At 41.8% G+C, this 27352-nt stretch overlaps 1 protein-coding gene across 10 annotated transcripts; it reads left to right on the forward strand.

The window, feature by feature from the left end:
* Window positions 1-994: 994 nt before the first annotated feature.
* LOC135494252 (LIM and senescent cell antigen-like-containing domain protein 1) lies at window positions 995-25694 on the forward strand. 10 transcript variants are annotated; one of them, XM_064782108.1, is made up of 13 exons: window positions 10408-10576; window positions 16183-16562; window positions 17667-17777; window positions 18008-18053; window positions 18289-18355; window positions 18703-18823; window positions 19512-19583; window positions 19825-19902; window positions 20080-20230; window positions 20400-20541; window positions 20794-20869; window positions 22162-22200; window positions 24331-25694. In XM_064782108.1, the coding sequence occupies exons 2-13, from the start codon at window positions 16378-16380 to the stop codon at window positions 24443-24445; spliced, it is 1203 nt and encodes a 400-aa protein (XP_064638178.1). In that variant the 5' UTR covers window positions 10408-10576; window positions 16183-16377; the 3' UTR covers window positions 24446-25694. The 10 variants fall into 10 exon arrangements, with proteins under 10 accessions (XP_064638184.1, XP_064638182.1, XP_064638175.1 ...); XM_064782109.1 differs by lacking the exon at window positions 10408-10576 and adding an exon at window positions 12766-12926; XM_064782114.1 differs by lacking the exons at window positions 10408-10576; window positions 16183-16562 and adding an exon at window positions 995-1100.
* Window positions 25695-27352: the final 1658 nt, after the last annotated feature.

Genomic DNA, 27352 nt, shown 5'->3' on the forward strand with positions numbered 1-27352 from the left:
AGACACATTTATCCTTAGGGTAGCCCCCCCCCCTACACCAACACCTAAGTCGTTTTCAACCCCAAGACTTGACCTGACCCAATGTATGCCTGCCCTTATCAGCCAGGAACTCCACAACCCAAGCAAAATCATGAAGGCCATCGCACTATTTGGTCCGTCATGGTACAGGCAGCTGCAATTGATATTGGTGAAATCCCAATATCTTTCTGTCTGTGGGATGACGAAACAATCAACCTCTGCCAGCTGCTTATCTATTCAGATTGTGGCCTTGACACAACCTTAAAACTCTGAAATAACGACCCTCTGCCAGCTGGTTATCTGGTCAGGTTGGGAAGACCTTGACACAGCCTAAACATTACACCAAGGTTACCCCTAATAAACTTTGGAGACGACAGGACAGCCTATGTAACAACCAACCTCTTCCAGCTGGTTATCTGGTCAGGTTTGGAAGACATTGGCACAACCTTCAAAGGGTCCTTTAGCTGTACAAGACAACATTACACTTGTGTCCGACATGGGTGATACAAGACAACTGATTGAGTTGGAACAACCAACCTCTGCCAGCTGGTTATCTGATCTCACGAGACTGGTAGTACCCAATATCTACCTGACAACTCTTTAAGTACAACTTGAGTACTACTTGGGACCACAGTTGTTCCCAATTCTACAGTTGGATACTCGTCCTCAACGGGGTAATTTTTTTATTTTAAGTGATCGCGTAGTTCCACTTTTTTAGCTCAGATGGCGCCAGCTGGGGCCCTGTCAAAATCATTGGCAAACTCGCCCCAGTGCCGAAATTAAAAAAATCAGAAAGAAAACAGAGACTGGTACCTGACGGCAATTCACTCGTCACGAAACTCGATTTGGGGGCGTAAACTTCCGGTAACCGGTCAGGTGTTTTTGGTAGGATCCATGCAAGTGAATAATCTGCAATACCAGAGTACTCGGTATGACTGTGCATCCATCCACTGTACGCACTGAAAATGTATTAGGCTGACAGTATTTTTATTTGCCGGAAGTTAGTTTTGGGCACCAGTTTCGATATTTTGACTTGATATTTTCGTTAATAACTTCACCGAAATCAATAAAATGACAGGAAGGTTAGTATATTCAAATAGATTTTCCATATTTCTATCTCTATAGCCCTTTCTTTGGCTTAAAAAATCGTTGCAACTGTATTTCATACCTGTGCTATGCTCAGTACTGTCAACCCACCAGGTGCTTTCTTCTTGTGTGTACCAGGCACCCATGGCAAGCGCCATGCTTTTACATGCTGGTAGCTAATGATTATCGATGCCGGATCTTGTTGCCTGGCCTAGTCGCGGAAAGATATCACCAAATCATGATTATGATATATTATCATGTATCAGTATCACGTCATATTGACTTTCATCGTTGTCGTTGTTAGTATATGATATCACGGTACCCGTAGGCGTATCCATGGAGGTATCTTAATAATACCTCCATGCCGTATCGTAGTTGGACCGAGCAGTATACAAGCGGTCTGAGCTGGTGGTCCAAGTTGGTGGGCCGAGTTGGAGATGGGCCAAGTTGGTCATACACCATCAGGCATACATGATGTAGTGAACTGTAGGCCTAGTCAATTTCAAACTAGCTGAGATCATCCGATTTCCAGTTGTTTTTGGTATTTTTTCCAGAATTCTGAAGGACATGAAAGACACCGATAGTCGATACGACAAATTATCTTTTGAATTGAAGGACATTGCATCAGTCTTTCCTGTTCTATATATCTGTCTTCTAATCCAGCATCAGAAAGATGCAAACAGAAGAATGTAAGCCAGTGTTGATTTCAGGAAAGTCAAAGTCTAATTGAATTCATGTATGTGCTGTAATAACTAAAGTTGAAATAAGCCTAGTTTGGTTGTTACTCCTGAAAACAGGCCACCAAAAACACACTACCCTATGCTTGTAAGATGAGTATATTACACCAGTACAGGCAATGTCTGTGTAGTACACTCTGGTGAATAGCTCATGGCATGGATAAATTCTGCTGAACGGTAGGATCCCCGCAAACTGTTGTTGTTCAGGTGATGTGAAAGAACATATTCCTGCAACCTACAGGACTGCCCTGAAGAGACTTGATGCCTAGAACTATGAACCTGTGAACCAACTGTGTATGTTTTGTGCTAATACTCCATACCAACATACTTCAATACTTCTGACATGTGCAGTAGGCGTAGTGTTGTGTATAAATTGAGTTAACCTTGAAATGGTGGCTCAGTTTGAACAGGTATCCTCTTGATGATAAAACAGAACCAGGATTAGTTCTGTGCTTTTCTGCCAGGAGAAAACGGTACATAAAATTCATTGAAAGACTGAAAGCATGTATCTGCTGCATGCCACTTATTGCATGTGCTGCCTTTAGTGGGAGAATATGGCGCTGAAAAAACAGACGGGGCAAAAAGCTGCAGCGGCCTGCTAAAGCTCTGTGGCTGAAACACTAATCTCTCAATAAAAATTACATAAAATTAAATGGTGTTTGATTCCTTGGTTGTGGTTTGTACCTGTGTTTTCACCTGGTTGCTATAGCCACCAAATACTTTTGGATTGGGCAAGGTAGATAAAGCTGTGATGTAAACCAGCTGTTATGGTGGTTGCATTAGAGGGGGGTGTGGCTGCCTTGGGATTTTGGCCTCCTTTTGGCAATTAATGCTCTCAACTGGCACAGCCAAACCTGGCATATAAGTTCAGTTCATTCAGGTCAACAAAGTGCATTATTATCATGTAAATTGGCCTGATTGTATGATAATTGCACTAACTCTATCATCATTTATAAGACAAAAGAAGGTTTGACATGCCTTGCTCTCTCATGGTTGCCAATTCAGCATAAAGGCATCATTTGGTGTTGTTATGTATGACTTGTTTTTCAGACATGACATTTGGAAGTGTTGCCTCACTCATACATTTACATGTCAAAGTGCATACCCCAGTTTTTGCAGCAAACAATTGCTAGAATACTGTAAACCCATAATATTTCTGTGCCTTATGTTTTCATGTTTTTTTCTTTTACTGATTATCACAAGAAGACATGGCCACGAAAAAGAAATCTGACTAAAATTGCTGTTACAGACTTGTCAAATACACAGAAGTTGCAATTCTACAAAATCACGAAATGAAATGGCTGTAGTTCTGAGTTTGCAAAAAGAACCATCCCGAGTGGTACATTCTATGCATGCCTTTGATAATGATACATTGTGTTTATAGGGGTCTAGGAAATATAATATTGAACAATCATGTCTGTGATCTAGAAATTATGCTGGTTCAGAAAAAAAGCCGACAATAACGTTTTTAAGAATGCGTGCGATGTATTTTATATCGAATGTGTGATATGACATTGAGCAAGAATGTGAGCTGCGGCTCAGACGGTTGAGAGGAAGAAGCACTTACTGCAGTAACTGAAGAAGGCTGATTTCTGGCCTTTAATGGACGTGAGAGCATCAGTTAATGCAGTTTACAGATCGTGACTTCTAAATTGAAAATAATTGCTAGAGGTTGTCAGCCATTAGTAGTTCTGAGTCTGATTTAAGGCAGTCAGGACACTGGGAATCACGATGATATCAGCTCGGCTAGACATGGGGATTTCAACTCGCGAGGTGATTAGCAAAGTGAAGTAGAGAATGCCAATTTTCTCCATGTGTTGAAATCTAAAGGAAGACTGTTTGAGCTTATCTTTAATTGGAATATAATTGATAGGTCATGAGCAGCCAACTCCAATATAAATGAGACCATCGCATTATTCACCGACCATCCTGATCACATTCAGAGACATCCTGACTCATGGCTCTATTTCCTGTGAATCCAAAATAAATTGATCAGTTTCCGCAATTATGCAAACGTTCATTAACAATTGACCCGCAGAACGGGAGCTGTTTGGTTTGAACATCACGGTACTCGATATACTTGTTCACTACGTGTCTCAATACGGATCAACTTGAGATTTGTGCCGGTATTTTACATTGGATTTCTTAACAACTTCAAATTTTGACATTTGTCATCAGATCAGCATTTATCCATAAAAATCATGCCTACTTGACCTGCAGGATGCCATGGAGAGTTGTGTGAACACTACTCAATAACCAACTACCTCGATACGGATCTTCCGTGTCACATTTGTCATTGTTTGTACGCCCAACTCTTCCACGCCTAGAAAGTTACGTTGTAGATCAGCCCTGTCCTTGCCAGTCATTTCTGACGATCTGCCTTTTTAATTCAAATCGGCTTAAACACCATTCCTTCCTAGTGGAACATCAAGTAGAAATCAATAGTGAAATGAACAACATTTTGACTGGCTTCTCATCTTCTTTGCCGAGTAGTCCAAAGTAATAATCAGCTGGTTTGAATTCCGTGTAGGGTTGAACTGTGAATTCACTTCGGGATTTAATGACTCGTTTCCTCTCCAGAACTTCCTTCTTTACTTGTGGAATATTCACGTTGAGTGAAATTCTGACGTTGAATTGAACATTTCTGCTACTTGTGCATTGCCACCATTGTGTTAGTAGGCTGAAGTGGTGTGAACTTACACTCAAGATAAAAAGGCGACCACTTGTGGATTCATTTGAGATTTTCTCGACTGAGAGTTTCTACAACCACGATGCTGAGAGTACGAGATCACAAGGACTATACTGGTCCACGGACATCAGTATGTGAAAACTTGTAAGTGAGATCAAATAATATTTCTTAATTGATTTTGCAGGGAAAATGTCAAGCCAAGTGTTGATTTAAGAAGTCATCCATCGATGTTTTCTTGTCTAGTTTAATACTATCCTTCATCATTTTGGTAACCAACAATAGCCTGCATTACTTGCTAGCTTTCTGAATTTCCGCGGATGTGTTCTGACAGCATGTCTGTTAACCCCACAGGTTGACCTGGAAACTTCAAATCTCGTAGAGCTAGAGGCTCTTGGACGTCTCCCCTTGCTGTCAGAAATCTAGGTCAGCATGACCTACTTACTAATCAAATACTCCTTTTCAGGGGAATGTTGAAATGGTTTCGTGAAATCAATCCAACTTTGTAACTTTTCGCTTACCTAATTCACACCTTGATTGATCGCCCTAAAAGCGACCAATCAAATCGAAGGTGGAGCATTTAGCACCTGTATCACATTGATCCAATATTATTCCATGCAAAGTTATGTTTTTATAGAACCTGTACCACAGGGGTTGGCTTGTGTATGGTTAATGCTGATTACGGAGGCTTACTCTATGAAGCATCCCTTTACTGATGCACACGAAGGGTTGGTAGGGGCTATGGTATCGTAGGGCCTATGATACTTTAGAAATTGGGAACTCTTTGCTGTCAATATTCTTTAACTCATGAGAGAGAGTCTGGATCAGTCTCCACACCAATGAAGTAGAAAAAATCACCCGATTGCCTGCTTAATGGCCGCCTAACTTGCATCGATTGGACGTTGGATTATCTTCCCAAAAACTGGATTAAAGGATTACCAGCATGGCTACGATATTGATGAATGAGTAAGTTGATCATTAACTTTTCTATTAATCCCCAAAGACCAATAGTTGTGAGGTGTCCTGTCTCTTACACTGAGCACAATATCTTTCAGCTGAAATCCTCTTGCGACAGTGTTCGAAAGAAACTCAGCTTCACTTCCTAATGGAATCTTTATGTTAATGTACCTTCCTGTCTTTGAACTAAAATCTAGACATGGAACATTGTTTGAATTGTCCCGGCATTCCTTGATTTCTTGCCTGTCTCAAAGGGCAGCTTTTTCATGTCTCCGGGTGCATTTCAATAAAGCTGCTTGATTTCATTGACGCTTGCTGTGAACTTTCTTCTCTGTCGATGATGCAGCGAGTTCTTTTCCATTCAACAGCTGCTGTTGTTAATCAGGAATTAGAGAATCTGTGTTCTTTCGTCCATTTATTCCACGTTCGTCAGACGGTATTTGAGTGTAAACACTTGGCCTAAACTCAATGCTAGCTATAGTGATATTGGTTTAGGCGGCAGTGGAGTGTAGTAGCTAGCAGAGAAAAGGCTATTGGCTAGGGAATTGGGCGGACCAGTGCTAGTCTGTGATTCCTTTACATTATTGATGTATTTCCTCAGCTCAGCCTGGATCTATAACATGAGTGTGCGAACTCCTGGAAAGTAGTGACTGAGGGCATGTTTGTCATTTGAAGTTGACCACCACCAATGGTGTACAGTTGGTGAATTCGGTGAATTACTGTGGTCAAAAGGGTTCAACCTGATGCTGTGTTCTTCTCTTTACGCATCCGTGACATACGTATTTCTGGGAAGATTTCATCGTCCAGGCCCTGTACAGGACCTTTGCCTTCAGCAGGAGAGTTTCTGACTGCAATTCTGACGCCTTTGTGCTAATTTGAGTACCTTCAAGTTGGATTAGTCATACTGTACAAACAAGTTTTAGACAAGCTGCACTGTACCATAGCACTGCCTGCTATCTTCAGATGCAGTAATGTTGGCGAGCCTGCTTTAAAGTTTCTGTGTAAACAAGACTCGGACTTCGCAAGTACACCTTTTCCTACATCAGCTTTCCTGTATCAGGTGCATACATCCTGCAAGTAATGCACTGTGGGATCGACGAATCAACCTGGCTGTGACGTCTGACTCTATTCTGGGGAGTAGCCTCTTCGTTTAATCCGCACTCTTGAGACAATACGGATTATCCTTAGAGCAGACTCCTGTCTCCAATCTGAAGAAACTTTGCAGTTGTGCTTCTGCAGTCTAAGAGCTGTTTCAATACGAGAACAGGTTTTGTACCAAAGGCCATTTTCTGAGTTGAATAGTTGCCTGTTTTATGAGTAGGAGCAGACAGACTGAATCCTGAGCTATATTGCACTGTGACAACAGATTCAATCATAAAGTGGATTACCCCTGATATGGAGTACCAGTACCAATATCAATACAGCGGAACCGGAGCTCACCAGGACGGGGGTGCTGTTAGTGGAATGCCGAAGTTTCCAAATGCAGATATCCACAATGATGGCCCGATGCTGATGGAAGGTGGCTTTCGTTTCAAGCAAGATGGCGCTACTGGGCAACCTGGTGTTGAGAGAATGAAGCACCCTAGTCCAGGTCCTGGACCCCGTCACCAGTTTGCTATGGCACATGAAGGTGGGGCCACATCTGTTGGAACCACCTATAGCCAAAGCCACCGTGGTTTTGATACCCAGGCAGGAGGTGCCATGTCCTTCCACGAAGACACCAACACCATGTCCCAAGACCGAGATGCCATGTTCGGCCTTCCTCAGGACTCCGGAACGGGTGCGTTCCCCCATGGCTACTTTGATAGGATGCCTCACGATGACCTAGCGACTGCTCCATCCCACCAAGACCCTGGAATCACTATTACTGTTAGCCACGAGGACGAAGCTATGACTGGTCTAGGTCACCCCGATACCGGAACAACAACTCACAGCGAGGGGGCTTTCCCAACGGTTTTTTTGGACGATGGAGCGTATTCTGAAATTGGCGGAACGATGAGCCACCATGACCTGCCAAACTCCCATAAAGAGGCATACAGTTTGAATGAACTGTAAGTATACAATAGGTTGGCAAGCTTTTATGAAGAGTTTGAAATGAAGGAGCAGGTCGTCAGTTGCTAAGAAGAAGATCTGGGGATGTAAATAAGTTGGTAAAAGTCTCCATTTTCGGACAATGTTGAAAGATTGAAGTTCGTGGCATTGGTAGTTTCTGTTCTACATAAAATGAGAATGGTATGCTATCACTCCTAGCTCACTCCCTGCTTCACCTCAACAAGTGATGATGCTACCAGCTTGGAATGTTTCAACTTCTCTGTGGAATGTTACCTGAGGTAGCTTTTGATACCAATGCCAAGTAAATCCTATGCCCATCATTTTCCTGTTTGATGAGAATAGAAAAATTTGTTTCGTTTTGGCTGTTTTTGCCATCAACAGCGAGTATGATGTGGTACTCAGATATTAAGAGTGAAGCCAGTTACAATTTCTCATCAGGCTGAAACTATAGGCACAGTGGAACCTCCCTAACAGCATACCTCAGCCTAGTAAGAGATGGAAATGAACACAAATTTTGATTCTTAACTGGTTGTGTCATTTGATTCAGCGTCCATGCACCTTTCACTGTGAGATTGATCCTGATAGAGAGGTTCTGAATTATATTGAATGTAATCATAACCCCCTATGGAATGGAACAGCTGCTTGGTCACTGAGCAAATATTGTGCTTTATTGAAAATCATCACATAGGCCTAGGTCAGTGCATTGTGCAAGGATTATTTCCTGCTGGGCATTGGCAGAGAAGTGTAATACTGAAAATTCCCCAATATACCCAATTACGAGAAAGAATAGAAAATATTGTGGATAGGGAATGTTTGCTTGAAGAATATAGATATCATTATAGTACTCTGGATGAGACATTATCTCTGAAGGTAAGGAAAAAGATGAACATTTTTCTATCCTAATGTATGTTGAAATTTATGAAGTTGTAGCCACATCTCTCCAACAGGAGCATCTTTGCATGTCTCAGTCTGCAGTTCAGCATAGTTTAATGAATCGAACTGGTACTGTCGACAAGAGCTAGTAAGCTTTGGATGTGGCAATGTGTCACAGAGGGGGTTGGCTCTGGTCTTGTCTGTTTCCCCTCAGTTGGACCATTACCAATGTAATGTTTAGTTCGGCATCTGAATGGTAGATGTCGCTGGGGAGTCTTCCTTCGTAAGATAACAAACATTGCGCACAAAGCAAGTAAGACAGCCTGTATCTTGAGAATGGGATTGAGCTATACAATACTGTCAAAGTGTTGCTTATGACGTGAACCACGTAGTGAAAATGGATGTATTCTGCATCCATTTGTAACACTGGCTTCCTACGTCAGTTTGAATCAAGTACTAGCCCTTGACTTTAGCTTCTCATTTGAAAAAATCAATGCAAATATAGTGTGTTGCTGATTCTGCTCCCGTGCTCGCCAGCCGATAATAAGTCTATGACTTCTGGTGGCATGAACTGCTCTTGAGAATCGGCATGGTGTGCAAGGGAACATGAGCAGTCCCTGCCCAGCGCATTCCCTTGGAGAACCAGTGGCCAGAGCATTCCCTTGGAGAACCAATGGTACAGTGGAAGCTCCTGTGACTACATCTATTACGTTTCTAGAGACCGCATTCCAAGCAACTGACAAAGTTATACTCCTCCTGGGAGTTTCAGATGCTTCGATTAATCATGAAAGCAAAAATCATAAAGTGTTTGTGGGGCTCCAGCGTCTCCATACGTTGCCTGAGTGTGTCAACATCAGAGCGGGGAAACAGCCAATACAGGCAAAATTAATCACTTTATTATCGCAGCATTTATAACGTTTGATATATTCGTGGTTTTATCGGTATGGGACGGTTGCATTTCGATGTTTGTTGAAGACTTGTAGTGTAGCATATGGTAAGACGGCGTAGAGAAGAGGTGTAGGTTTAGTCAACGATGGCTACTGAGGTTGCAAGTTGGATCATGAATGATTTCGGAAATGCTGAAAATGGGTAGGTTTGATGTCAGAATTTTGAATAATTTTATTTTCTAAACTTCCTTCCCAAGCACAATCCCGGATTAATTCACAGGAAATATCCTTCTATGTGAGGAAAGGTAAGGAGATTTACGTCTCTGGACTACATGTACTTCATCTCGAAATTCCATTCAGTGATACACTACACCAGTTAGGCCGGCATGGTCCAAAGTTGAAATAACTTGATACCCATATGGTTTGGGGGAGGGGGTCAGGGAAGCACTTTTCTTTGACAGAGTTCTCTGGATTCGTCTTACCGGTCCTCTACAAGAGCTCCATAGGTGGACCATATTTGACTGGTCCCAAACTTGTCAATCTTGGAGGACTTCAATTACAGAAAATGCTGTCGTTTTGGAGGACTTCCATTTGACACAAACAGTAGTCTTTATCTCTCATAGCTCTGTTTGTTCAGCACAACAGTACAAATTTCATTCTAAAATACTTGTATTTAACCTTACATCATCCTTTCTCATAGATAGGCCTACCATAACTATAATTGTTAACCTATTATTCAATTGTCAGTATATTTTATCAAGGGGCATGTCCCATATACCATAAGTATTTCTTCATGTTTTTCGTCTATCTGGCATACTGTCCGAGGTTATTAACCTTGCATAGGTCACGGAGTGGATGAGTGGATTAAGTATTACAAGAGAAAAAGCCTGTGCAGTTGGTATTTGAATGGACAGACTTTGATTGATACATACACTGATTGTGAATTAGTTAGGAATGCATTGAATAAGTTTCAATGAACAATTCATAAGTTCCCATTAGATCTAGGACATTTTGACTTCTGATGGTTTGTTTACATTTGGCATGTGGCATTCATGATAATACCTAATATAGGAGTTGGAATATATGTGGTTCAGCTGTGACTTGGAAGTCTTGTGGATTTGCCGGTTGTCCTGGTCAAAGTGGCTCCTCATTTAAAGTGTTATTACTGGACATTGTTGAATATCATCATCCAAGGTCATGACAGCTCGTGATGGATTTTGCAGTGGGCTGTCTCATTGTTAAATATCATCCTCACAGAAGGATATCTCCATCTGGTACCGGTAGGTCATGAATTTTGTGTCCGACTCAATTGCTCATACTTTATTGTAAAGGCTTCTGAGGCATTCTTTGATGGAGGTGCAGTTGACAGTGGACTGTGTGAGGAATGTTGTCATTTGTAGAGTTGACCAGGTGGTTGACCTAGCTGGATTACCGGTGTCACACACAGTTTATGTTTGATATTCAACTGTTTGGAGGTGTTGTAAACATTGAACCATTCAGGGTCAGGGCTCTACCACTTCATATCCTCTTGTTCCTCAATGTTTGTCAACTTGCTTTGGCGTTCATTTCAGTCGGATTTGTGTCACAAGTCAGTGTTGGTTCACTTTGGATTTAGTCCTTGATACGGGATATTTGGATGTGACATTGTTTCCCCATTTCTCATTTGCACGCCTTTTTGTCAGTGCTGGCCGACTTGGATGATACTGGATTATGGCTGCAGTGAAAGTAGGCCTGCTTCATATCATAAGTTTGATCAGATAATATCCTTGGCTTTCGATGATAGGGGGTGATATTGCAGTGGCTCTTTTGAGTCAACTGAGCAGTACAGTATTTACACCATGTTGGACTAATATCTTTACAATGAAGGATTCTGATGTGTGCCACATAATTGCAGTGTCAGTGTCATCTAATCATAAGCATTTATCATAATTTGGGGGTAATCTATTGTAATTTCACAGCTATTCATCATGTATAACACTGTGTTGGCTTGATCATGATGATAATGGGTTGAATTGCATTGTTTACTGAGATAAGTGTCTCTTATTTCATTTCTCATTTAGTCTGATCTGGCCCAGATACATACACATTTCACCAGCACATGAATAATTAGAGAGATATTCATGAAATTAAAAGCAATGATGAACATTATTACAGCTGCTTCATTGTAAAATACTATGCACTGGGGGCGCAACATCAGTTGGTTTATTCGATGAAACCGGTGCGATCTTTTCCACTTTGAAAGATGGATGTGGACATTTTAGAACGGGACGTCCAGGCCAGTGTTCAGCATCAGCCCTGGACGGTTTGGTGAGATGTCTTCTTTTTGCATTGTGAGCATGCACCGTCAGTCGGGGGGGGGGGGTCGTTAGGCCTACCTTCTCTTCATCAGCCCGTTCATGCCTAGTGGGATTCACTCAGAGACTGTCTCTCTCATGCAATGTGGAGGGGCATGTGTTAGGATGTTAAAAGAGAGTGGAGAGCCTTATCTATTCATCCTTCGTCCATCCCACTCACAGGAAGTTCATCACAAACAAATTATCCTTGCCGGAACTCTTTTGGCAAATATGTGTTCCTCTGGCCATTCATGGCACAAGTTTATGGGTCATGGTTCACCATGCCTCATTATGAACCATCTTTGCACAATTTAACATTTTTAGTCTGTTTGGTGTGGGTGTATGGTTTATACCATAGTAAAGTACAACCAGACGAGGATATACCTCAACCAAAATGGACTCGTTGGATATCAACAAACTGGTCAAAAGTCTCTCTGTCTTGGAGGCTCAAGATCAAGGGTAGGTCTCTTATAATCTATTGGTGGATCGTTACCTTTGAGTAGCAGTCTTCTTGCTTGCCTGTCTGTCCTGTTGTTCCTTTGATGGATTGATTGACATGATCCTGGTCAGTTGACAAATCAAGTTATGTTTGGCTGTTCAGCCTACAAAGGCAAGGTTTTGAGGGTGTTCAAGCTTGTTGGGAGATTGGTAAGTTATTCAGCCTGCCCGGTCAACCACCTATAAACCATTGGCTTGTCTCTGACTAGTCTGGCAGTAGGTCGGAACCAAACCTGTCACTCTGGTAGATGACACCCTGTGACAACTTTATCCAACCAGACCTCAGAGCTGGTTCGCTGCCGAGGACCCAGTGTAGAACTGTACATGTCTTTCAATGGTCAGCTCTAATTCACTGGTTCTCATTTCCCCTTTAAAGTTTAGAATGCAATAAAAACAAAAACGGAAACACCACAACTAGTTTAAGTACCTGATGTCTGGTTTATACAGCTATCATTAAATTTTTGACTCACATTCATATTTTTCTTCATAACATTCATCAAATTGGTGTCGAGTAAAAATAAATGAGAGACTAAAAGTACAATTCACCATCATCATACAAGGCCTATACTGCTTCTGTTTTATAACCTCATTGGGTGATATTATTCAAGTGTGTTGATATTCCAATGAGGCCTACCAGTTCAGGCAGATGTTCTATGGGGTGACGGGCGCCCTGGATATAGGGACAACGCTCGTATCGAAAATGGTGCAGACCTACAGCACTCTTTGCAGACAATGTTCGGATATACCCGTTGGGGTTGTGAGCCCGCCAAGCGAGGATGCCATACAGGATTAGATAAAGGCGAATTGCTAGGAATCTCTTGTGTTTTCTGTGTTGTTTGTGACTGAGGTGTTTGATCCGTGGAAGGTGGTGTGTTGGGCATTCAGGATATCTCACGAAGCGTTTCTCCTGCATGCCATATGTGCCATATCAGTGTCATCCACCAGGGGGCAATGCATCCTTTCAAACTCATCATACTGGTGCCAGTTTGGGGTAGCAGGCAGTGAAAGAGTGTCAGCCCCATGATCTGGAAATCCCGGGTTTCGACTCCTGGCCGACCTGCTGCTTGGTTCCCCTGCTTGTCAAGTTCAAATGATCACTTTGTATAGCTGCTCACTGAAACTATGATGGTAACACAAAAGTGCTTTTGAGCAGGGAAACTTTGAACAGCAATATAAGAACTTTGTCGGAGGCGGACATTGGTGCAATAGCCTTGTCAGTGTTTCGCCTTTGAAGCGATTGAGCAGGATGCCCTGGTTGAACTCATCCAAGTACACTTGTCTTTTGAAAACTGATCTTTTTGGATGCAGCCATCGAACTCCTGTTTTGAAAGAAGCCATGATCTTCCTTTGAAATGTAATATCGTTGAACCGTTGAACCCAACAACAACAATTTGAAATCAGTGTCCTTAAAAAGGGGTCTACAGAATTGAAAGGTCATTTCTTCTGGAGCATCTTTGCATGATCTTTGTACAGTTGGCTTTAACGATGTTTCTCCTACCTTTCCATCTGACTTCGAGTGATTTCAAAATCATAATTGAAGTGCTAGTATTGTATTTTAGACCTTTTTTAACACCAGACAATGCCATCTTGAGCAGGCGTCCAGGTACTTCATGTCCGGTCTAATCGTGCATCCGCAAGTTTTTTTCTACCATTGTCATGGCAACATGTAACTTTTCAATGATATCATCATGATTTTCCCAGGCATTTCACTGATTTGTAAGTCATACGCGTTGCGTGATTAAGACCTCAGAGAGTTTATTCCTCGGTTGGTGACTCGGGCCAGTCTTTTGACTCGGCTGCTTCAAAACCTGAATTGTAAAGACATCATTTGTTGTTTGTTTCACCTTCAATGAAAGGGCCAGCCAGATTCATCCTGAGATTCAGGGGTTCTCACTCCTATCACATATACCAAACCCTGAGTAGAGCCAGGTGCCTGGCCGGCAGAAGGCAGTGGCCTCAACCATCAGAATTTGTTTATAATCGCTTGAAGAATTGCTCCTACCCTCCATATTACCCCATGGGAAGGAAAATCTACTTGGTATCTCTGTTTCAAATCTGAACATTGTAATCATGCAATTGGTGAATCCAGTCTCAGTTAGAGTAAACCAAGGATACAAAAAGCAGTGGCCTTATGTTCACACTATAAGATGATAACTTGTTGTGCTGTGGTGATAGTCGCTGTCTTCTATTAACATGAGAGTGAAATCTGAAAGGGCGTCAGTGAATGTGCAGTTCTCGATACCTCGATCTTCTAGTGTTGGTTGGTTGCAAGGCAAATCTTAATATATGAAACCGGATTGTTTCGTCGAGTTTCAAGTTATTGTGACCTTATTTTCATAATTCTCATTTCTGAAGGGAAAGTAACTTTTGGATGCAATGTCAGTTTTAACATATTGTGGTGTGATAGAGAGGTATTGTAGTGACATCGAGATTCTGGTGAAATCCTTCGGACTGAATCCTGCTGTGTGGAGATGATCATTACTACTTCTGCCGAGTGTCCTCGTTGATGTTGGTGCATCACTGTTCTTTCTAGTTTGTACTCAATTATGGCCTGGAGTAGTACAGCCTTGTTTTGTCATTTGGGAATTTCCTCCTGCTGTCCTTGATCTTAGTGGGGAAAGAAGTAACAATCGGTGAATGTGAGAACTGATAATGGTGTCACCTGGTACATTAGCTGGGTATGTTGTTCATGATGACTCCCCCTCAATCGTATTTCATACCTCCACAGCGATGAAATCTACATCAGTTAATTCATGCGTGGGTATGCTTTTAAGGTGTTTAGATTGCTGTATTCCTTGACAACTAAACCTAATACAGATGTCGTGGGAGGGAGTAACGGTGTTGTTTGTTCCGTGACATTTAGGCGGCTTAGTCACTTAACCTGAATTGGACACTGGCCTTTACGAACTCGTGTCCATAGTAACTTTCAGCTGAATTTCATTGCTTACAAAGACACAAGACAGTGTACATTCCTGTGTCTGCATTCAAGCTTACTGCAGCAGAACATTATGTTGTCCCAATACATAGGCTTACACTGGATGTGAGGATTTTGTACTTACCAAAATATCATTTGGTAATAACTATCAGAGCTTTATATTGGGCCACCCTGTACAGTTCAGGTGACAAACGTTGATTTGAGGCATCACTTGTCTTCAGACTTGCCTTTTCAAGTTAGATGTTCATGCTGCTTTTCTATTTGAATTTGCATGACCTGCTTTGATTTAGTTCTATTTCAGTTCAACTCTTTTGTAAAAACATTTGAATGGATTTAAAAATGATATAAATCTTGAATCAGGCCATAATAATTATGGTCTGATGGTTACACATTGTGGCATTAGTCGCTCATGATGTGGCTTTTGTTAAGGTTCTTTGATGTGGTGGATGATTACTCAAATTGCTTCAGCTTTGAGGTTGATCATTTTTCACTTTGACAAGTTTGTGCCGTTAGTTTGATACGTGTTGTGGAGGTTGGGACGTTTTCTGTCTCGTTGGAATCATATTTGGTGGAGGATGGATGATGAGATGTTAGGAAGCCCAGCTACATATCGTTCAGACTCTACAGTTCGTCGTCCAAATATGAAGACAAGGAGAGTTTAGAGAGTAGCGGAGGAGCCAGTACCTCTCTTATATTCAAAGACAAGCTGCTTATGAGCTTCCCTTTCCAGCAGAAGAAACTCCTTATTAGGAATTATATTGCATTCAGGGCCGATTGTGTACAAATCAACACCAGTTTGTGGAATAGCGTTTCCATTAGTGATATATTTCTCGGTGGGCGAACTTGGTATTGCATTGTATCCAACAGATCCGAGGATGATTCAACAGAAGAACTGGGCGATTCCATATTAGATTGCTAAATCGACGACGCGGAAAAATGTCATGGGATTGTGTGGTGTTTGATCAAATATGAGGGTGCTTTCTTGGTTGTGTGGAAACTTGGGAATATCTTCTCATTTGTTGTGATCCATGGTTTTGGTGGTTCTATCAGTTCAGCTATCAGAAATCAGCAGTCACTTTCGTTTGATTGGTGATTTTGAATAGCTTATCTTCATTTCTAGCTGGTTTCCATTGAACACAAAAGACTACCATGTACCAGTTGTTGAAAAAGTGAAACTTAAAATATTCCAATTTTGTGAAAAGTGGACCATTCCGTGCTAGCAAAAGGATTATATTCAACTTAACAAAACAGAGAACCTCAAACTTTGATAGATAGAAAGACAATTCTAGTCAAGGACACTATTGACTTCCTGAGCATGGCCTCAGTTCGCCAGAAGCTGCGCCTTCAGCCACTGAATGCCAGTCCGCTATTTCGTCGGCGCATGGATCACAATGAACAGAAGATGGTGGACTCGGAGGGTCTGCTGATGCCACCGGCCATGACCAGTACGCCGGTGCCAAACCACAACCATGATTACGATGGGATTCTAGCGAGGGGAATGTAGGTATTCTCATAATGGGTCGCCTGTCTTACTGTCATTGTTTGTTTAGTTGATGCTATTTGAGATTATGAATGTTATGAGTGACCCATTGAGAATGTCACAACTTGCCCAGTATCTGACTTGGTTTGTTGACACTGAGTAAATAACCATGTTTACAACTGGATGGTTTCTGTTCACCTTATCACCCAATCTGGGACATCAAGATTCTAGACTCTGAGCCAAAATGAAATATCGCTGGCAAATGCCAAACAGTCACTGTCACTGTTACTCGAGGTCACCTACTCCCGATTCCTTTCTCTCCCCGATATTATTTGGGCCAAGGTCTAAATACAAGTGGCCAAGTGATTAGATTAGTTAATTTTGTTAATTAAATGCATCAGTTGGTCATTTCACTGAACTCAGTCGTTTTGTAACAGTTCAGAATTGCTGTTCAGAACAAACTTTTGTGGCAGGCAGTTGTTGAGCATTGGGAAATATTGGAACACATCTTGATGGCAGATTTCTAGCAGATACTGTTGTATATCTGGTTTCCATCAGAGGCTGTGGTAGGCCGATTGACCTAGAACAGCCTCTGTTGTAAACAACCTTGCTGCCTCTCCTTCATATCATACAGCAAAGCATTACATTGTGCTGTGCTGCTTCTCAAGATTGGAGGACTTTTCACCGTTTTGGACCAAAGGCGATTTCTCAAATTTCAGTTTTCTTGAGGGACTACACTCCTGATCATCATCATATAAGTATCTCTCCTATTTCCATACTGTTGCCTTTCAAGTTTCAATGCTCCCATCTACACAACTAAAGTGAAAGCCATTTTGCATGTGAAGTCACCATTAGAGCCAGCAGCATCTACATGTTCCTCCTCAAGTCCAAAGGTTCTGTGGGAGTCTGTAATCTGCAAGTCTCAACCTAATTTGCCAACCTTTCCCTCCAGTATCTCGCACTGTCGTAGTCACCTTCAGCGTTTCAGCACCTATGAAGAGTTCAAATCAAAAGAGAGAGTCATTTGGCTGTTTAACTTCAGGTGTCAAAAATGCATCCGCCACCATCTGGTTTCCTGAGAAAAAGTGGTTCAATATTAATGTTTTCCTGTTGTCTCGTTGCAGCACGAATATGTCCCTAGGGAATGCTGTGTGCACACGATGCCAGGAGGGATTCAGCGCACATGAAAAGATCGTCAACTCAAATGGTGAGATCTGGCACACGCAGTGCTTTGTGTAAGTATGGATCCCAAAGCAATTCAGAGGGAATCTTGCTTTATTGTCGGGCTTTAGTTGGGGTTTTGTGTTTCTCTATCATCAAACTGATGTGTCAACAGGAGGGTAGCTGATGCCATGACTGCTGACATCAGATTGGTCTAATGGCCCTGGATCATTGGAGGATGGTGTCCGAGTCACCTTCAGTGTTCAGCCAGTCGCATATTACATTCTACTTCTTATACTTTCAGATGTGCTCAGTGCTTTAGACCTTTTCCTGAAGGAATCTTTTATGAGGTGAGAGCCACATTTATCTCAGTTTCATGAGTCGTAAACATTCATCTTACATTGAGGCGCCTGACATAGCTCCAGAAACCAAGTATGAGAAATTATTTCTCAGGAAACAGGATAACATGTAATCTTCTTGTCCTACTGCTTTGGTTGCAATGGTTTATGATGAGAGATTTCTATATTTTGTCTAGTCTCTATTTGCAATTCATCATGGTTTGACACTTGTGTTGGTTCTTTTCAGTTTGAAGGTCGTAAATACTGTGAGCATGACTTCCACGTCCTGTTCGCTCCGTGCTGTGGGAAATGCAGTAAGTTGGTTCCCTTCTCTACCTTTGTCCTCAGCAAGAAGTATGGGGCGCATGCTGTAGTTGTGATTGAGTAGAAAATGGTTCCAGTGTCAACTGGACTCGGAACTAGTGGTCTATTGTAACATCTTCTGGCACAATTAAACTGAAGCCAACTCTGCCTGTGAACTGTGTGGTATCTTACAGAATAAAGATGAGAGAGAAAAACCGGCCTTCAAACAGTGTATTTTCAAGATGAAGTCTTCAAAGACTACTGAATTACTTTCCTATTGTTGCTGTGTTTGGCTTTTGATCAAATTGTATTCTAAGTCTCCGTCTGCTCAAATATAATTTCCTCCCTTCTTCCGCAGGAGAGTTCATTGTTGGGCGTGTGATCAAGGCGATGAACAACAACTGGCATCCTGATTGCTTTAGATGTGAACTCTGCACGGGACCACTAGCTGATGCGGGATTTGTCAAGAATGCTGGAAGGTTCGTATCAACCAGGCTATAGGGATTGTGTGGGGGGGGATGTCTCGTCTAAGTGCCAACCATGCTATTATGATAAGGAACTAATCACAATAAGAAACAGAATCATGTTTATTAGTCCTGTCTGTGGCATCTCTATTAGCATTGTCAAAGCCAGCTTTTATCTGCTGTTATATCCAAGAAAAACCAACCATAGCTAATTAGATAAATGCCAGATATTGTCTGATGTTTCTTTTATGCAGTTCACACACCTGATGATTAATAAGTTGTTGTCTGACATCAAGGTAATTGACACCACATTCAGAAAGAAGCTGGCAAGACTACAGTAATTGTGTTAAATAACACCACGTTGAAAAGAAGGCTAATCATAGATCCAGTTTATTGTGTGAAATCTTTATATGAAATGACACTGCATCATAAGACTCCTGATGATTTCCACAGTGAGAGATATCTTTCATCTCCAGGGTTTTGTGTTGGTGTTAACCCTTGCATGATTCTAAAGCAAGAATCGCAGTCTCAAGACTCTTTCATATCCAGAGCTTTGTGCGGTTTCCAGACTGAGAAGTGCAGATAACTTTCCATTTTCTGTGTTAAATCCTTCTAATTCTCCATCATTCTTCGTGAACTCGTTGAAATCTTCTTCACTTATCGTTGAATCTCCTCCATCAACCAATATCTCTTTCATCCTCAGAGCTTTGTGCCGTGAATGTAACGCGAAGGAAAAGGCATCAGGAACAGGGAAATATGTCTGCCACAAATGCCAGTAAGTCGTACTTCTGAGAACGTTTCTTCAAAGGTGTTGGTTAACCTGTATGTATCTTAAAAACAAATATCTATCCTGGAACAATGGTTCATCAGAATCTGCTCATTGAGAGCTTTCCAACAAGAGGCAATGTCTATAATTCCTTTGTTTGTCAGGACATGGCTATAGAAGGGGACGGTGTCCAGGTAGTGGTGACATCTCTTGTCAAATCAGCTAACTAATGTGATTTCTCCGCTTTCAGCGCAATCATTGAAGAAGGCCACTTGAAATTTAAAGGGGAAGTCTACCATCCGTACCACTTCAACTGCACATCTTGTGGGTAAGTGTCCTGCTTGAGGAGGCAATGCAAGATTTATCATATATCAAGGTACTTTGTACTTCAACTTGTAACGCCACTGATCTGTATCAGAGATGGCTAAAGGTCCACACAGACAGTAAATACCTGAGAAGAAAGGGATAATCCACTTTCATATCAACTTTAAATATTGTCTTCCAGAATTGAGTTGAATTCGGATGCCCGTGAGAAAAACCTTGAGCTGTACTGCCTGCGTTGTCACGATAAGATGGGTATACCTATATGTGGTGCGTGTAGGCGTCCAATCGAGGAGAGGGTCGTCCATGCACTTGGTAAAGCCTGGCATGTGGAGGTAGGTAGCCATATCAAGAGAGCTGGTAACAGAACAATGAAGGGAGCGACTTGACGATTCACTGCCCCAATTCTCAAAAATCGTCCTCAGTCTTAGTCATCGCATTGTCAGTTGAGTTTCTACATTATCTTTGTTGATCATGTGACATCTCGGTATCTTTCCGTTTCAGCATTTTGTCTGTGCCAAGTGTGAGAAGCCGTTCCTTGGCCATCGTCACTACGAGAAGAAAGGACTTGCGTATTGTGAAACACATTATCATCAACTCTTTGGCAATATCTGCTTCGTGTGCAACACAGTCATTACTGGAGATGGTAAGACGTCTTTCAAACGTTTGTCGAAAACATTAGCACATCTCCAACCAGTGATCAGTTCATGCTCTAAATGAAATTTGAAATCTCAGAGTCCACTGCAGGTGATCCACTGGTCAATGATCGGTGTGACACATTCTGATGGGGTTCTCTTATTGCGCTGTAGTGTTTGTGATCAGGTCAGATGGTTGTATGCTACCTCGTGTCACTCGCTACACAAGCCCCATGTTTATGCTCATCTCCTTACCATTTCAGTGTTCAGCGCCCTGAACAAAGCCTGGTGTGTCAACCACTTCGCTTGTGCCTTCTGTGACAAGAAGATGAGTCAAAAGTGAGTATTGGGTGACGGAGATTTCACTTTTTCAACTAATTAGATTTGAGCTTATGAATTAGAGTGTAGCTTGATCACTAACACTTGTAAGACTGAGTGCGTGTAGTTATGATATAGTCACACTTCAGAACCTTTCCTCGGAAGTAGTAGTTATGATATAGTGATAGTCACACTTCAGAACCTTTCCTCGAAAATAGCTCTTAGCGCTTTTGGGACCTTAACTGAGTAGCTCTTAGTGCTTCTGGGACTTTTCTTTGAAAGTAGGTAGGCCCCTATTAGCGGCGAGCGCTTTTGGAAAGTGTTATCATGCTGGTCTCTACAGAAAACTCTCTGGGGTTACAAAGAGCTGTAACAGCACTCATTTGAACTTGACCACCTGGGAATCCGAGACGTGACTTGGCCAGGAGTGGAACTAACAACCTCTTGGTCATTAGGGCGGTGCTCTTCCAACGCACATCTGCTGAATTAACAATTTCAAGATGCCTCTTCTCCGCCGTGGAACAAAACTGAAAGTGTTTCATGTCTTCCTTCCTTACTCAACAGATGGCAGCACTTTGATGCCAGGAAAATTCTCTCACCAGCAAAATGTTCTGGTGTATTTTAGTGGCACCAGGTGGCCACACTGTTGCATTGCTCTGCCTCACCTGTTCATAGGCCCAAGGTGCTAAAGCAGTGTCCATATTATCCCTAACTAAAAGTACCTACTTAATGGAGTTCAACAAGAGGTCAGATCTTCTTAAAGTGTGAGAAGTCTAGACTGTCCTTATCATTTCCTGGTTTTAATACAAGGCCACTTTATATCTAAAGTCTGTAAAGTTGAAAACAATATTGCGTGGATAATTGCTGATATCCAGTGAGATATCGATTGCATTTCTTGGAACAATGGCAATGAAATTCACAGATTGAAATAGAGCCGACTTTCTGATTTAGTTTCCCCAGATCTCCCACAGGAGGTCTTACCTCAAAACACTGAGGTGATGTACTTGTCTTGTTCATGATGAAACTAAACTGAAGCCATACTGCAGATTCATCTTCCCACAAATTACATAGACTTCAATTCATTTGCAATGAAGTAGAAAGGAATTTTTTCCTATTTATGTCTAGAAACACAGGTTTTTTGCATCCAGTTAGATGTTGTGTTTGTACATGTACTCGATCATTTGATAGATTTAGTTTGGAAACATTTTGTGCATTGTTTCTTTGTGATGCCATTTTCGTTTTGCCATGTGTCTTTTGAAGTTTTATTTGATGAGTAGTTCATAACAATTAATTTCCTTCCATGTAATGTATAGAAAGAAAGACTGGTTTGGCTCTGGTGGTGAGATGAAGAGGTTTGTGTCGAGATCATTTATGCATGGTCATCAGCATCTAGTGCCAATATAATCTAGTGTTTCTTCTAGACGAAGATAGGGCCCAGTCCCCTGCCCCTCGAACCATGCTCCTGGCCAGAACAGGCACTAACCTGCCCTTTTCTCAGTTACCCTTACCCTTTTCTTTGCTCCTTTCCAAAACCCCCTGCCCTTCCAAATGTCTAGAAGTAACACTAGACACCAGTTCCTCAAAATATACTGTAGCGTCCCCTTTAAAAATACAACCAAATCAGTGGTGGTTTGGTACGGGTCGGAAGACTGCATGGTTGTCTCGTGAACAGCCGCCATCTTGCAACAAAAAAGGTCAACATCCAGGACAGCCATCTGGGGAGGGAAGGCCTGTTCTGATGCCTGGAGATCATGACCATCCTGGATATCAATAATCACTGCATGTTATGTGTCAGCTCTTCCAACTGTCACATAAATACATCCTGAATCAAATTGTTCAAGGCATGGTTTCTGACATCAGGCTTGAGATTGTGTACCAGGATATCTGATTGTAAAGGTCACGAGATGAACATTGTGGTGTCCCAGACTGGCCTGGTCGTCAGCCCCCACCCTCAGAATACTTGATGACTCATGTCTCCAGGGTGTTCGGATTCCTTTTACACCAGAGTCTCCTAATAGCCAATGAGAATGTTGTAAAGCCTGGGCCCTCCATTGCGTGCAGCCCCTATGCCTTGACTCAGATAGGTTACAAGCTTTGCCTGAGTAGTACGGTTGGATGTCTTGCAGGTGCATGGGTGGAGGTCTAGTCTAGGCTTGGGGCTTTCAGAGATGCTTGCAGTTTGTCTCTTTAATACCTGAAGAGCGCCTCTAGTGGTGAAGAGGCCGAACTATGCCCACTTATGGAGTCAGCCTCTGATGATTTCGACCTCATGCCTGACTCAATGTTGGAAACATCAAAGTCTGACCCCATAAGTCAGTACCTGTGTTCATAGCTAACCTAAAACTGTTCATGGGGCCTCGATTCAAACCAGGTTCAACATTACATGATGAGTTCACACCGGCCAATATACCAGGCACCAGACGAGATGTCCTGAACTTTTTGGGGTCAGTGCTGTCAACTTATTGAACTGGTAGTGGTGTGATGGTTATGTAACACCCTGCCTGATCTGAAATAATGACCCTAAATATCAGTAGACCAACAGAATTAAGGATGGATCCAGGACTCACTAAAACAGGGGGCACCAAGTCCTCACTTGTCAGAATTTCTTGGTCAAATTCAAAGAAGTTTACCCCTCACCCTGATTATAACACCTACTAATAGTTTCAAAAGCTTGAAATGTCATGGTGAATTCCGAAGACTTTTCTGAAGTTAGAGGGGCCCAGCCCAGGATTGCCCTTCCTCTAATCCGCACTGAAGAATTAGTTTTTGTTTAATGGCTGAACTGCCAGTGAACGATTGAAAGCTTTTAACATGCAAGTTCATTGAACAAGCGCAATTACCTCGTCAAGTGTGACTGTACTAATTATGTAACAGCTGGCAGTCATTTATGGCCTGATCTTGATTCAGGTTCAAGGCTGAGTGATGTATTGTCCAACACATGTATGTTCAAGGCTTTTAATGCAAGTGAGCTCTTTATATGACATTTGTAAGCCTATAGACTACTCACAAAGGTAGTTGTATACAAATAAATGGCTTATAATGGATTAGTTTGTTTTTAACTTGGTCGTTTGGCCCCCTCCTTTGAAACACTATTTTTAGCCGAAGTTATAAATTAGTGGCAGAATCAGAATGTTTCTACAGATGAAATACCAGTATACTGTGTACCCTGAAATATCTGTCTGCCTTTTATTTTGGTGTTCACCGGTAAAAATCGCACAGATGTGTCCACGTGTTCACCGTGTGATTCACATCCATGAACCTATGAAAGCATTTTGATAATTGTCTGATATTCTGGGTCATTGCTCTCCAAGTATCGAAACTGATGAAAGATTGAATATGAAAGCATTCTTTTACATTCCTGTCAATGTAAACTTGATATGAAGGGTTGGAAATGTCTTGACCATTGTTGGTTGCCAAAACAGTTCATCATAACTGACAAGCATGATTTAAACTCATCCCGGCCTTCCTTTGTATTGTTTCAGAACCAAATTCTATGATTACGACCTGCGACCAGTGTGTAAATTCTGCTATGACAAGTTCCCGTCAGAATTGAAGAAACGATTGAAGAAAGCGTATGAAGAGCAGCCAAGGAAGTAGTCGTGTAACCACTGACGATGAAAGGGACTGATGTATTCTCATTGAATCTCTTCATAGGCTATTGGACTGTTATATTACATCAAAGCCTAGTTTCATTCTTCAGAATGATTTGAATGGTTGTAATCAGGAGCTAGTCAAGAGCTACTTGAAGCTCTTTACCCCGAGTCAGAAAAATGAGAGTGGGGGGTGGAAGTCTTTAAGATTTTGTGAGGGTAAGTTATCTCAAAAGCCAGTACCTTCTCTGGAAGATAGCTATTTCAAAGCTATTTCTTGTTAACCTTTACAGGAAACTATAACAATCAATGCCATTCTTACATGTTTGGTCATTTATAATAAAACTAACAAAACAATGTAAAAACTATGAAATAATGTATTCAGCCTTTTCTGACAATGTGTATCGAAATTGTTATTGTCTATTTTTTGGACCGTTTGTGTCGGAAATGTTTGCTGTTCTTCTGTGGATTTCCAATTATATCAACAATGTATAGAATTAGTTAGTACTCGAAGATAGAATATTAAGTGTAGAGTTTTATAAATAGTCTCCTTTAGAGATGATATGTTAGACCTCTCAACTGGGGCCTTGCTGTACTTTCTTTTTTCCGAATCTCTGAAAACGGACGTCTTCCAAAAAGTTTTAACATTTTATGGCCTAAACCTAAACAAAAACAAAAAAGTCGGTAATTTCCGTTGACCTGAATAAATCACTGAGGGTTATTAGCTGTGAATAGCCCGAAATTACATGTTTTCTAATCAGGCAGTGCAAATTATTGGCGCCTAATTGGAGTTATTGTTAATGTAATCATGTTATGGTAATCACTTTTAAGTGTTATGATAGCTGAAAGGGTGGGGTTACCACCTTGAGAAGATGGCACCTTTGGAATCACGACTTCTGTTTGCTTCTCAGGTCACCACTTTGCTCCAGCAGATGTACCTCATAATTCAAATTGGCTGTCGGCGCAGTTGGTTGTGAGCGGTAGAATCGTCAAAAGATGACGACATCAACACCAAATAAACCACTGCAGCCTAGTGTAGTTTTGCTGCTACGGCAAGTTTGCCAAAAAACTCCTGGTGGAATTCGTCGTATGATCAACCATATTGCCTCTTGTATGTCAAGGTCACCCCACGCCCCTATCCCTACAAGATCTACTATGTTACAAACATCAGTGAGGTTTATGTGTTCCTGTAAGTCCATGATATGAAACTTATTCAATTATAAACTTGTTTTCCAAAATAAATATTGACATGTAAATGGAAACAGTAAGTTGTTATTTGTTTCTTTATTTGCCCTGTGCTTCCCCTCATACTTGAGCTGAGTACGTTGTATTAGTCACCAACCTGTTATTGCTATGAAGAAGTTCAACTGACTGTTGAACTTGGCATTAGACATGCTATAGCTTGACATGGAGCTAGTCTGGAGTGAGTAAGTGATGAACCATTGATTGCAGAGTAAAATGCAGTTATTGAGGAAGGAGCAAGTCCTAGTTGTGATGTGAAGTCTACAAAGAAAAAAGAAACCTTGCCATTTAGACCAGGAGTCCAGGATGTGTGTAACCTTTACACCGGTTTAGACCCTTTGGGACCATGCTGCTTCCTGAACACCCCCCCCCCCCCCCATGCAGGTTCAAGAATAAGGTTGAAATAAGTGCTTATATTATTTGAACAATAGACACTTAAAAATTCAGTCAATGGCCACTTAAACTAGCTTAAGGCTTCTTATTGTGTACTTGTTTGCGATTGGCCTGACTAATTTACTGAAACAATACGGCTACTTGAAAATAAAGTAAATCATCACATCAGATATGACATTTCTGTTGCGTTTTGATACTTGACGAACTTATTGACACATCATTAAGTGCTGAGGAACTTTGACAATAGGTTGTCTGAGAAGAGCCACTTGAAAATATTTTGACCGTTATTTGACATTCATCATAACAGAACGTTCCGTACATTCAAATGTCATATCTCTGAGACTTATGCACAAACCATAAATTCAAAATTTGGTTCATCTTTAGCCGAACCTTTAGTGTTCCTGCTCTAGGGAAACGGGAGAGGCCCCTGTCAGCGGCTGCGTGGAACTTAATCCGACCAAACTGGATCCGGCACAGTCTCCCTTTAAATATTCTCGGTGGATCGTCCACCGGTTGTGAAGAGGCGACATTACATGATTGATTGTCAACGGGACCTTAGAGTAAGAGGGGTCGAGTCAATTGTCTTAACCTTAAATTGTTTTAGTGACCAGATAGGGGACAATCATTTCCCGATTCGATATTCTCAAGCATTGTCTGCTCGTAAAATACGGCCATGACCTAATACAAGTGATAAAAGATAACTCGTTGGGATATTTTTAAGTCGGGCTGCCGAATTTTGAGTTGGATGGGTGCTCGGTCATTTCCTGATTAGATAGGGCGTTTCGCACTCTACAGCTTTCCTGTCGTAAGTCGAGACCAATGATAGCCACTGAGATACTCCGAGCCCAGCCCCCCCCCCCCCCCCCAAGCTCTAAATAAGCGCGACCGGCGAAGGGTAATTGTGCGCGCTGGTCGGGGGTATGCGCCCTGGTGGTCGCCCGCTCGGACGCGCTGACGTTACCATAAAGGAATCACTACGAAAAGGTGCGACTGACCCGCACCGGTTCTGTTCCACATTTGAAGTTGTACAGTATTTTCGAATCTCGCGCCAGCGATTAATATGTTAAAAAAGCATTTGCTTCACAAAGAACCTCGGGAGCCAATTACTAGGTCACGTGACAGTTTTATTATTGTCGACCAGTAAACAGGATCCGTTCTAAAAATAGACTATGGTCCGATATCACAGGTCAGCTGAGGTTTCATCAGCCATGGGAGCAGACGATCCACCTAGCAATCAACAACATTCTTGTATTATATTGTGATTTAAATGCTCATGGGT

The sequence above is a fragment of the Lineus longissimus genome, chromosome 10 (assembly GCF_910592395.1).
Source record: "Lineus longissimus chromosome 10, tnLinLong1.2, whole genome shotgun sequence".
Taxonomy (NCBI): domain Eukaryota; kingdom Metazoa; phylum Nemertea; class Pilidiophora; order Heteronemertea; family Lineidae; genus Lineus; species Lineus longissimus.